The sequence below is a fragment of the Barbus barbus genome, assembly GCF_936440315.1.
Source record: "Barbus barbus genome assembly, chromosome: 24".
NCBI classification, from domain to species: domain Eukaryota; kingdom Metazoa; phylum Chordata; class Actinopteri; order Cypriniformes; family Cyprinidae; genus Barbus; species Barbus barbus.
In genome coordinates this window covers 10456238-10469227 of record NC_136752.1, presented here as the reverse complement: position 1 = coordinate 10469227, position 12990 = coordinate 10456238, and the positions used below count along the sequence as shown (strand labels likewise).

The following is a 12990-nucleotide window of genomic DNA, read 5'->3' as shown; positions in this document are numbered from 1 at the left end:
ATCTTTTCTGGTATTTATTTCAGCACACATTTAAAACAAGATAAAAAAAAAAAAAAAAAAAAAAAAAAAAAAAAAGAGAATTGAATGCTTGCGAATCGAAATCGAATCGGGACATCTGAATCGATACCCAGCCCTATTAGTTACTGTTGTCATCTCTGAAAAACCAATGCCGCTCTCTCACTACACATGTTCTCACGCAGTAAACAGACAGTCAAGACAGAGCAGTAGGGCTGCACAATAAATCGATTAGAAATCGAAATCGCGATTAGGCAGAAGCTGCGATTGTCATGTGTATCTTTCAGTGAAGCACGGATCTGTGATCAGCAGTAAATCTTCATCCGAAGGCCAGAGGGTGCTCTCGCGCAGAAACTCCAAGTACACTCCTGAAGAAACAACCCAGGCCTATCGCTGCAGCTGAATAATTAAAAGAATTAAAGATTTAACTGCTTTCATTGATTCAACGTGCCTAATAAACACACAACTACGACAATATATGGTTTATCTGAGTTCTTATTTAAATTTTCATTATAATAAAGTATATTTATAATGCAATGCCTTTATCACTGCTTAGAATACTATGAAATATGTTGTGTGCCTTATTCTGTGTAAGAAGTCACATCTCACAGAAGGATTTATTTCAAACACTTGACTGACATTATGAAGTGAGTTTGGAGTAAAAACATGTTAAATGAGGTATTTTCACATGCTTTCAGATGGAGCAGCATTTACTTCACAAAGCCTTAGTTCACTGAGAAGCTACGCAAACAGCTGAATTTAAGAAATTCAAACAATAAAACCATTTTGTGGATCTTTAATGTGTCGTGACCGATCACTGTAGTTCGAAATTCAAGTGGCACACATGAACCAATTGTCTTTTCATATTTACTTAAAGCACGAAATAAACATTTTATTTCAACCGTGGAAAGATATCAATACACACCAATTTTTAAAGTTTAAGTCCACCAAATTTAATATGCTCTCCCTGTGTGATTTCTTTGTCAACCAAGATGGCAGATTTGGTGTTATGAATGGTCAGATCGCCGGTCAATCAAGCTCTTTGCGAAGGGTGAATTGTTGTAGCGCACACCATACCTGTTGTTCTTGTGGAGGAACAGTCTTGTTATAATGGACAATATTGCCAGGGGATGGAGCTCTGAGGTCTCCACTTTCAGCCCATGAGCTCTTGCCGTCACGCCTCTCTTCTCCTTCCTTCCATCCCTCTTGAACATCAGGGTTTCTTGACCGCATGCGATCAACTTTGGTCATCCATTCCCTGTGTTTCAGGAAGAAAGGGTTTTATAGGGCCAATGTTCACTATGCCCAAAAAAATTCTGTATAAAATAAGTCACAAAGATGAGTGCTTACCAGTTATTGCCTTTCTCCTTAGCCGAATGGTTCTCCTCATCATCACTAAAGTTCAGTTTCTCAGTATAGTCAACTTCCATTTGAGCACCTAAATAAGAACAAAAATGACTCAATTAACAAATGATTTAAACATAAAATGAAATATGGAAATAGCTAATAACCCAATTTATTATGAACCTTATAGGATTAATTTTTATCTTTCGATTTACTTCCATGACCTATTGAATTTAAAAGCATTCATAACACGAATAAGTGATAGTGAAAAAAATTAAGATATTTTACATTGTAAATGGTGCTGAAACCTCGACCAATTGACGATTTCTACTGTTGCACTTTACTAGGGATGCCACAAGAAAATTGATCTTTATAGCGTTCAAATATTGAATTCTTGAAAATGATAAATTCATTATTCACAACAACAATAAAACAGTACAATGACAAACTCACTTAAACATTTACAGCAAAAGTAAAATAGTTGAAATACAGAACCCCACACATAACATACAGACAAAAATCTATTTGTGGCCACAAATTAAGAATGTGTTCCTACGTCTTAAGTAAATTTAAATGAGGGAATGAATTAGTATGTGGCCACAATTTAATAAAACAAAAAGCTTTCAGTTTATAATTTTAATGCCTATTGTTGAACTAAAAAAAATACCTTTTATTTCTATTTCTAAAAAAAAAGAGCAGAACAACGGTGGGCAAGTCATTTAAATGGTGTATGCCCAAGCACCATGCAATACTGATAACACCAACTACCTTGGGAAGCCTACAATGTACATTCTTTACCACCCAACCCTTCGCTAAACCATGAATAAAAAACAAAACAAAAAAGAACAAAAACAAACATCCAACTGTCATTCTCACCTGCCCAACCCTCATCAGCATCAGTGTCCAGATTGTCTAGCTCTTTTAGTTCAGTGGCACTAATAATTGATGGCCTATCTGGATCCTGCAGCCATGACTGAGAAGGAGGCTGGGAAGGTCTTCCACCAGACCGTGGACCCCTAAGTGGAGAAAAGAGAAATATGAGGAAAAAGCTAGACTTCAAAGCTCCTTATGTCCTGGAAGTAGGGATGCACAATATATCGGCCACCATATCATTATCGGCTGATAAATGCAATTTTTTTTCTGTTATCGGTATCGGCCCGATAAGAAAGTTTGACCAATATCTTAAAGCCGATAAATAATGCATTATTTCCTTCAGAGACACTTCAGATGCACGCTGTTCGCCATGATGGTTTTGAAATGTAATTGGAATCACTTCAAAAAGGACAATACACTTAAGTGCAACGTGTCAAAGCAAGGCAAGTCTGTCATAAAGGCCACAAAATTATTATGTGAACATTACTGTAAATAATGTTGTTGAATCTTTGTGCATCCGTGTTTTGTGCGTGCGTTGAGCGCACCCACAACGGAGCTACACCTCCATGACAGTTAAGTTCATTTGTGCATTTGCAACCTTTTGTGCAATTGTATGTTGTAATATTGTGTTTATTTCATGTATACGATTTATCTCATATAGAATGCGTTTGGTTAAGTTAATAGAGCGTTAATAGAGTGCTTCAGTTTACCGGTGATCATCTTTAGCTCAGCGCATGCAGCTCAAACAGCACAACATTGATAACTATGATTGGGAACGTCATGTATATAACATTCTAATGAGAACATTATAATAATAAAACGTTCTTTGGGTTTACTTGCAATGTTTCAGTGCGTTATTATGGGAAGAGCGCTTCCACAAGAGGAGTTACACATTCTGACTATAGCACGCAATAACTGTCATTTTGTACATAAGTTGTAATGTTATGTTTATGTTGTATTAATATCTGATTAATCTCATAGGATGCCTTTACTTGAGTTAAATAAGCTGCTAACAAAGCACTTCAGTTTACCGTGTTCATTCAGCTCTTCAGCTTCAATGAGCGCAGCTTGAACGACAATGCACAATATTAATAACTATGACTGGGACCATCATATACATAACATTATAAAGAGAAAACTACCATAATAAAAAGCTGTGAATTCTTTGGGGTTTATTTGCCGTGTTTCAGCGCATTGTTACGAGAAGAGCCAAGAGCGCGTCCACGAGTCACCCATCTGACTAGAGTATAATTTAGTTCAAGATAACTTATTCATTTCCGTTTTTTTGTGCGTATATAAGTTGTAATGTGTTTATGTTCTATAAATATCTGATTCTCATATAGCCTAATTAACCCGCTATACCCGTTTCAGTTTACCGGTGTTCATTCAGTTCTTCAGTTACAGCGCACACAGCTCAAACAGCAATGCTGCTATTTAAAACAGTGGTATTAATTTGTTACTTTCTCAAAATCATTAATGCATTTTTAATAATTACCATCACTTTTATTTTTCTCTTATTTTCATCAACAATATGGCTTAGTAATTAAAATAATTTCATTATTGTCTGTGCAGAGGCTATTTCGTTTTATTGATCCATGGCGCATGCATTTTGATTCTTTATATATGGAATAATTTATACATCCTACATTTACATTTTTTTGGCGGCCGCCAGAACAAATTTTTGTCCCGCCAAAGCCGTATTTGACCGGTTCATGTGATTTACAAGTGATGCAAATGACTGCTGCGCATGTTAACAGAGAGAGAGAGCCCTTCCCCGCGCACTCTCTCTGGGCCTGTTTACACCTGCTCACTTCATGCGTTTTCTCTGGTTGGACAGCTATCCGATCGTGAAAAGACCAGTCCTCTGAATTTGAAACGCTTTCGAGACGGATTTAAATCCGACTGCTCAAACCACTTATGTCTGAGACGCATTCCAGATGAAACTGGACAAGTATAAATGCATCAGCTTGTTGAACCCACATATGTACATTTTACTCCTTCCAAAATGTTAAAAAACAAACACGTGAGAGTGTGTTATAGGCTATGGCATGTAATATTCAGATATGACAGCGTTAATGCTACATGCATCGCCACGGATATAGGCAGCAAGCCGACGCGCAAATGAAACAAAGTAATTATCTTTCCACTGCTGATGCCGCTCTCTTCTGTTGCGATCTTCGATCTTTCAACTGGCTGATGATGAATAAAATGCAGCGCACTGTTGATTTCTTTGACGTGATAGTGCGGTAACTCAAGATCGGATTTATATCGTTTTTTTTATGTGGCCAAAAGTAACAAATCAGATGGATATCCGATCCGACAAAACGCAAAAGTGACCAGGTGTAAACCAACCCTAACTGACTTTCCTCTCTTTCCCTCAAAATCAACTGACATGATAGTAAAAGGTTCACCGGTGTTGTGAACTGTGCTTTAAAAAAATAAAAATAAAGTATCTATCTTCTCTGACAAGCGATCAGCACATGCAACTAACATAAAACACTTTCAATAAACCTTAATTATACCTAATTAACCTTAATTATATTTAGCCTTAATAATCCACAGTAGGCCTCAGGTTATTTATGACAATGTGTTGTTAAAATCATTTACTTTACTCACATTTTATTCAGATGTATGGTAGAACATTAGACTACTAGTTAAATATAAAGTTTTCAATGCTACTTTTAAATGCTTTTTCAATATTGATATAATTGTAATTATAATTGTGAGGTCTAGCAAAGAAGTATAATATCTTACAAAAATACGAAAGCCAGTTTTATTATATTCCCTGACAGTGGCTGTTTTTTTTTTCCTTTCATGCATGAATATAATTAAAAATCACAAAACTGTTTCTTTGCATTTAGTTTAGTTATGGTCAGTATTGGGTTCGCAGATCACGTGGGGAGGGTACTTTTTACTGTGTGTGTGGATGACCGACAGCCACCACCGAAGACCTTTTTTGACCCAGGAAAAACCCTGGCATTATTTTATTGATTTGTAAGACTTTTTATGGTGAAATCTGGTAATGGGTAGGGATGGGTATCGTTTGCATTTTATCAATACCGATAATGCTTATCGATACCGGTACTTATCAATACTATTTGGTGCAAAAAGATATGATGTGAAAAGTTATTGAAAATGTCAACTTATTTTATTATTGCTGAACTTTAGCAACTGTATTAAAGTTCTTCAGTCAGGAGCAGCGAGTTATTTTTCTGTGTGTTTATTTTATTAATATTAAAGGAATAGTTCACCTATAAATGAAAATTGTATCATTTACTCACTCTCAAGTGGTTTTAAACCTGAATGAGTTTCTTTCTTCTGTTAACCTGTTAACCTTCAACCCCATTTAGGGCCTCGCAGGTGAAAATAACCTACCTGAATTAAAATGGTAACAGTTTGTGACAAAGTGTGCTTACACAAACAAATTAGGTATCTTTGGAAAGAAGAGACTCTGGGCTTTACTATCTATCATCCAGAGTTGATAATGCTCAAAAAGATAAAAAGTTATAGACACTGACGTGCCTTGAAAAATATTTTTCCACACTGAATGTTTTTTTATTTCATATACAAATACATGAAATAAGTCCTGGAGCAATCCAGAAAAGTAATGGATCGAAAGCCATGTGTCTCATCAGTTCATATTTCAAATTTGAAGAAGATACCATGAAAAATGAGATTCCTGCAATATTTTTTCTGAAACTATTTATAGTCCCCCCACCCCCCTGTTTGAGGAAAAATAACCACCAAATGGATTGCAGAATTATACAAGCTATTTTAGTCATTATACATGTTCCTGCATAGTTTTTCAATTATAAAATAATAGACAGATTTATTTGAGCACTAAAAAATACAAAAATAATTATTTGAGTAATAAAAAAGGAAAAAAAATAGAAAAAAAATGCTTTGTATATAGTATGTATACTGAAGTATTCTTCGTTATTCGTTATTACAATGATAAATATCACTGCCAGACGTGAAGTGATATTGCCAGACATGGTCATAGAGTCAGTAAACACACGCTGATGTGCTTCCATTCAGATTATAATCAAACAGATGGGCCATATAATCAATAATAGCTGATCAATGAATCACAATGATAGCCGTCATAGAGTCGCTAATAAACACGCTGATGTGCGTCCATACAGATTATAATCATGCAGACACGGCCACATTCCCCACACAATACACACACACACATATAAAAAATGTAGAAGAAAAAAAAAAACAGTTTTTTATGGATAAAGCAGATCGCTAAGTTATGCCCCGCTCAGATGACAGCGTGCGTCACAGAAGCGTCACTGCCGGCAGGAGGGAGCGCCAAATTCAAATAATCTATATTCCGCTTTTCTGAGACTTTTTTTTCCGTAGACGGTCTCATTATGTTTGTAAGACCGTATTCTACAAAATCGTTTTGTTTTTTTACCACCAAGACGCTGTTTTTGAGCGTAATTTATTCCATAACGGACGCGAACAATAACTCTCTGAAGAAATGAAACGTAAACAAAGGAATATTCATCCTTATTACAACGTTATTGTTTCGCTGGACTAAAAGTGCTCGCTGGGATGTTTTTCTGTGGACCCTTACCTCTCTAACTAAACTGGGATTTCAGCAGTGGACGCGTTTGTGGCTCGTTATTACAATGATAAAGGTACGTACGGCTTTTTTACTCTGCGTGTTTGGATGTGTACTGCTTACACAAATGTAGCAAATTTGTGCCACTCATTCCTTATAAGCTTTCCATCGAAAAACAGCGATCTGTCGTCGATGCTTGAGGCTTAGACCCTCAGAATGATATAGAGTTTGACAAGATTAACTTTGTCCCGTTTCATTTATTCTATTAGAAAACAATGACACATGCAAACAAAGAGCGTTCAGTGCGAGGTCGCTCTGGTGCAGGCTAACAGGTTAAACATAAGTTATTTTGAAGAATGTGGGAAACCAAACGTTTGCTTGTCCCCAGTGACTTCCATATTTTTTCTTACTATCAAAGTCAGTGTGGACCAGCACCTGTTTGGTTACCCACATTCTTCAAAATATCTTCTTTTGTGTTCAGCCCAAGAATAAAAGTTAATACAGGTTTGGTACAACATGACAGTGATAAGTGACATTACAGTGATTTAATTTTTGGGTGAACTATCCCTTTAATGACAATCGGCAGCATGTTTAGTTCTGTCCCTTTAAGACCTGCACGCATCTGTTCCTCAACTGTGTACTTTCACTTTAGACATAACTGTGTTTATATGTAAACCTTGTGTGTTTTTGACAGTATTCGCGCAATCAGACGATAACCAAGTAATCATGTGCTGTTTGACCGGCCTTTTAGTGTACGCACGCTTCAACAGCACGTGAATGAAATGTTTAATGTATGTAAAGCACACGCAAATAATGTACTTTTGTGATTGCAAATAAGTGCAGTGACTCGTGAGTGTAACTCTACCGCTGAATCAACATTTGATGTGAATGTGTCTCGTGAGATGCAGTTGGAGCTGGAGCCGGGAGACATAGTAAATACAGCGGATTGCTTGAGGTAGATGTTATGTTTTGTTAGTAAATGTTTCATTATATTACTAGTGTTGCCTCCTTTGTTCACTATTACACTACTGCATATATTGCATCGGACACTGGTGTCGCTTAGTTTTGTAACGCGAGCCCACTTTCGAACGTTTCACTCTTGCCGTGATGACTGATTGCATACAAACACACACGCGAATGGATATCACACACACGTCGAGCAAATGTCGGCCACATCATTCAGTGAAGGAAAATGTCAAGCAGCAGCTTCTAATTCGCCATTATCATTGAAGTATACAGAGATAAAACAACGCAAATATCAATAACAGTTTGTCCTGAAGCTTATCGGTAGTCCGGTATTGACCCAATTACGTACTGGTCCAAAAAAATATCATTTCTCGGTACCCATCCCTAGTAATGGGAGAGGAAAATTATTTTAAAAATGTACACTGTTCAAACTATGCTGCTTATGTTCAAGTGTTTGGGATGTGGCTTTTAATAATGAGACCTTTTTTTGTAATCAAGCTCTCAAAAAGTATATACAAATTTGGATATAGATTTATCGGCCAACATATCGGTTATCGACTTTCAAATATAAAGAATTAACGGCTTCGCCCAAAATGTTCATATCGGCGCATCCCTACCTGGAAGTATTCAAAAAATACCAGTTTGCTTGTCTTAATAAAATTCCGCTTCCACTTTCACTTTCACCCCTTCAGACAAATTTAGACCAGTAACTAGTTAGAACTATAACTTCAACTTTAGAAAGCACTGTCTAGTGTAAATACTTCAGATTCATCAAAATAAATTATTCATGGCAACAAAAGAAAGGACAAAGTAACACTGTCTTTGAACCTCAGCTTCTAGATCTTAAGCCATTTAAGTTCAGACCTTATGGGATCACTTACTTAGACATCTCCTGTTGTCCAGGGTACCTAAAGCTGCCTTGTACAGAAGGAAAGGGCCCTCGAGGGTAAGCATTGAACATCTGTAAAGATAAAGCATACATTAAAATAGCACCACCAAATACACGTCACAAAATGAGTACCAAACAAAATAAAAAATAGCAGCATGTCACATTTCAGAAGGTAGATGAAAATACAAACAATGGCTAAATCACTCACATATGGTGGCATCATGCTTCTGAACTGGGCAGCATGGAACTGAGATGACATTCCTCTTGCCGTTTGCTGGCCACCATTAAGTTTATGCTGAGGGGCAGTAGGTGGGAGCCTGTCTCTGGCATCTCTCTTTTCTCTGCCCTCCCCAGCAGAGGGTTTCCCTGCCTCATCGGAGTCCCCAGAGGGAGATGGTGTGCCTCGACCCACGCCTGACTCCTCGGAAGGCTTACCATCGGTCTCTGAGGGGCTGGGAGCAACGTTTAAGTTCCTGCCTCCACCTTCCCGCCAGCTACCCACATCTGAGTAGGTAATGGAGAAGAAATGCCAGATAATTATAATAAGTAATGATAATTATATTTAAGAACTCTCACTAAGAAACTGCTGAATAGGTTTTTTTTTCCCCAAAGAGTTGCAACCAATATGTTACACAAAGCTCATAAGAAAAGGTGAAGGATGATGGTCGTACTCTGAGGCCTGAGGCTGGGGCCCGGCCCATAAGGTTCATCTTCCTGATCGCCTGACTTCTCCACCTCACCCGCCGCCTGCAGACTTGGAAACTCCTGATGGAACTGACTGCTCATCCGAGGAGCTCCTGTAGACACAGTGACACTTAAGCACTTGACTTTAGCAGTTCAAAATTCATGATAATTAAGATAAATCTGCAGCTTAAATTTGTTTAGATAAGGATTTAGAGTTCACAGAGTAGCATTTAGAGAGTGAACAACAATGAAAAGGTTTACAGAGGAAATGTCTTACCGTCCAGCTGCCCAGACTGTTTGCTGTTGGCCCAGGAGCGGCTGCCTCCCAGAGGGGCATCAGAGGTCTGGGGCACAATTGGCTTAGGCTGTGGTGGAGGGGTCTCTTGTTGCCTACAATCATAAAAAAAAAGAAAAAAAAAGGGCCAGTGGAACAGAAGAATCTAATGACTGCAAAACACGCAGGAAAATGTGAAAGAGTATGTTTGGAAAATCCAAAACTCATCTTTCAACAGTAACTACACCTATCATTTAAGAAGGTGGAGTTTTACCGTTCGTCTCCTGGTTGATCTTGTCTGGAGGCCCATCCGCTGCCGTCCTTGGGTACGATGCTAACGTTGGGATCGTTGCCTTTGTTCTCAGCTTTCAGGCTGGGCAAGTTAGCCGGAGGGGGCATGCGTCGACTGACCGCAACTTTGCCCAAACTTTGGAGCCCATGTCTGGCAGCAACTAAGTGGAAGAAAAGAAAGAAATTTAAGTTTTCTGACCAAAAGTCATTTACATTTATATTTAGTCATTTAGCAGACGCTTTTATCCAAAGCCACTTACAAATGATGACAACAGAAGCAATCAAAACCAACAAAAGAGCATTAATATGCAATAAAATGAACATCATTTGTACAGGAGTATTGTTAATATGAGCAGTAATCTTACAACAAATGTTCTTGGGCAGTCTCTCTCTCTATCTTTAAGCTCATAGGAATGCACAGCAGTAACTGAGTGGACAAAGGCTGCTTATTTGATCCAGCGATGCAAAGGAGGCTGATCGGGGAGCTCAATGAACGACAGTTCAAAGACTCCAGTGAATCACTTGACACTCTACTCAATGAACCATTCTTATTTTAAGAGTTGGAGAGCAAATCATTCTTTCAAGTTATACATAAGTTAATATCAAGTTACCCAAATCATGTGCAAGTCACAAAATCTGGCAAGACTTTCTATAGACTGTCTGTATTAAAAGTTATTGAATTAATTTTAATTTTTCTGTTTGCTTCATTGTCTTTATGCAAAAAGTAGTTCACCATTTTAGGTTTCGAGGTGAAATGTAACCTGAACATGTTCTTGACAGCTATTGAGGGATTCACCCCACCACAGGGACCTCAGTAATTAACAACAGCTTGTTTGTAAGAATGGTCAGTTGACTCACCTGCAGTTTTCTGGGTCTCCAGAGACTTGCCCTTGTACGTGTTGAAGAGGCTAAGGGTTGCATACTTGGTCTTGCCATCCTTTGCCTTGGTGCTCTGCCCTGACTTCTCGGACATTTCGCTGGAAACTCATTGAGTCTGGTCCTACGGCCTCACCCCTCAGAACCAGCCCCTTAGAAGAGCACAATAAATAAAATATTTAGTGAGCAGATGGTAAAACCAGATACTTCCTCTAATACTCCACCTGCACCTCTTAAGCATTTTAAGTAGGGCTGCACGTTATATCGTTTCAGCATCGATATCGCGATGTGCACATCCGCGATAGTCACATCGCAGCATATGCGATTTTTAGTATATCGATCGTTATATTTATATAGATCGTTCGAGACAGCTGTCGCGTTGCACCACCCTGAACTTTGTGTCAGTACGTCATAAAACGAATGTGGGATTTACTTGCCGTGTCGCACCGCATCCAGTGTAGACAGCATCACTCATTATAATGGGTTCTATAGTATTTTGTTCCGCCACGCCGTTTGCATCTGGTGTAGACATGGTGAGAGCCACGCAGATGCACGTGAACAGAACTATTTGTGTCTGAAATTGCATGCACGTGAAATTATGTCAAAATTAGTGATCGACCGATATTGATTTTTTTTTTTTATATAACCGATAACGGTGCCAATTATTTGCATGTTTATGTGTCCGATAACCGATATGCAGAAACGATATTTATTTACTGTTATAAAGTAAATAAATGACTGCGTGAAGTAAGCAGGGCTTTCATGCAGGGCTCTAGACTCATTCTTCCCACTGATCTCACTTTTGGGACTAACTTTCTCAGTTGGTCATACGAGCACATAATTTGGTTGCAATTTGTTTTTGCTACAACATTTGATTAATCAATGCATGCTGATGAACTTTTATCATAGTTTATAGTTATATGGTAATGAAAGTGTTCAACATTTAACTCGTTCTTTTTCATCTGTATTGTTTGTGATTTAAATTTTGTGAACAGGAATTCCTTTTTTCGTGCGCTTTCACTTTCAAATTTGCGATCTTGGCGTCACATTTAACAAGAAACGATAATTGTCTGTTTTGCTTATATCTATACACCTTTCATTTTTAAGACTAAAACAAAAGATGGATTCATTGTTATTCTTAATTAAAAAGCACAACAACAATAAAACAGTACGTTAAAATGACAAACTAGCTTACATAACATTTATTAACAAAAATGAATAAGACGAGGCATGGCACAGGACACATCACATGCTGTACTATATACAGAGTATATTACAGAATGTTTAGCAAACTCTGAGGAAGCAAATAAATATTCGTTTTTTTTTTTTTTTTTTTTTTTTAAGTAAAGCCTCCATAGCGTAACGTGAGGTAAACAGCAAAGATAACAAGCTTCTCAAAACGAAAACAAACTAAACTGGCTGTTGCTGACAGGACTTGCATGTTTTTTCTACAAGAATACCACCATGTTCACCTTCTCTGGTTTAAGAAGCGGTCTGTTACTTTAGTTTGAAAACAAAATCCTCCGTTGCGCTCCGTCCGCGACGCGCACCTTCGCGCTCGTGCTGACGCGGCAAATATAAACCAGGCTCTACGCACGAAGCGCTCGCGCTGAAAGCACCTCTCTTCACGTGATCGGTGAAATCTGACTCCTGCTATAATGTGCTGCGGCTGGCAGCGCGCGCTGTATGAAGCAGACGCTTTGGAGCAGTGCAGACCAGGCACTCGTACAAATGCGACCACGTCAAATTTTAACTCGCAAAAAATTACCATTTTGGTCACAGTCTAGAGCCCTGTCATGTTAAATTTAATGTTCGTATTACAACAATAAAAAACATTTTATTTATAAAAAGCTTTAGCAGCAACACTAATATTAGCAGTAAGCAAAATAAACGTAGAATGTCTAATGTTTTCAAATGGAGAAAATAAATAAAGGACAGGAGTATTATCAACTTAATTTTTAACTACAGTTTTAGTAGGTTTATAAGCTGTTTAATAGGCTAAAGAGTGAAGAATAATTCACTGGATAATGTTAATTCATGGAATAATATTCTCTGGAATATTGGAATTTAACAAGCATTGTATTTTATTGCATTTCTCAAGTGGCATGCTCTATTTTTTGTCGTTCTAAATTATGCTGCTGACAGCGCGGTTTAGGCTACTCAAACTGCGATCGATTGCAGAGAATTTCCATAGAGTTGTATTAA

The 12990-nt window shown here is 37.8% G+C and overlaps 1 protein-coding gene across 1 annotated transcript in view; it reads right to left on the bottom strand.

Moving 5' to 3' along the window:
• Positions 1–12990, bottom strand: part of LOC306843706 (protein PRRC2C-like) — a 44552-nt gene that overhangs the window by 20312 nt on the left and 11250 nt on the right. The window contains exons 2-10 of the mRNA XM_079375335.1: positions 10768–10937; positions 9893–10070; positions 9622–9734; positions 9332–9457; positions 8869–9164; positions 8653–8732; positions 2236–2375; positions 1366–1453; positions 1093–1273 (exon numbers count right to left, since the gene is read on the bottom strand). Coding sequence (XP_079231461.1) covers positions 1093–1273; positions 1366–1453; positions 2236–2375; positions 8653–8732; positions 8869–9164; positions 9332–9457; positions 9622–9734; positions 9893–10070; positions 10768–10882 — 1317 coding nt within the window. The 5' untranslated portion in view covers positions 10883–10937. The remainder of the gene's footprint in view (positions 1–1092; positions 1274–1365; positions 1454–2235; positions 2376–8652; positions 8733–8868; positions 9165–9331; positions 9458–9621; positions 9735–9892; positions 10071–10767; positions 10938–12990) is intronic.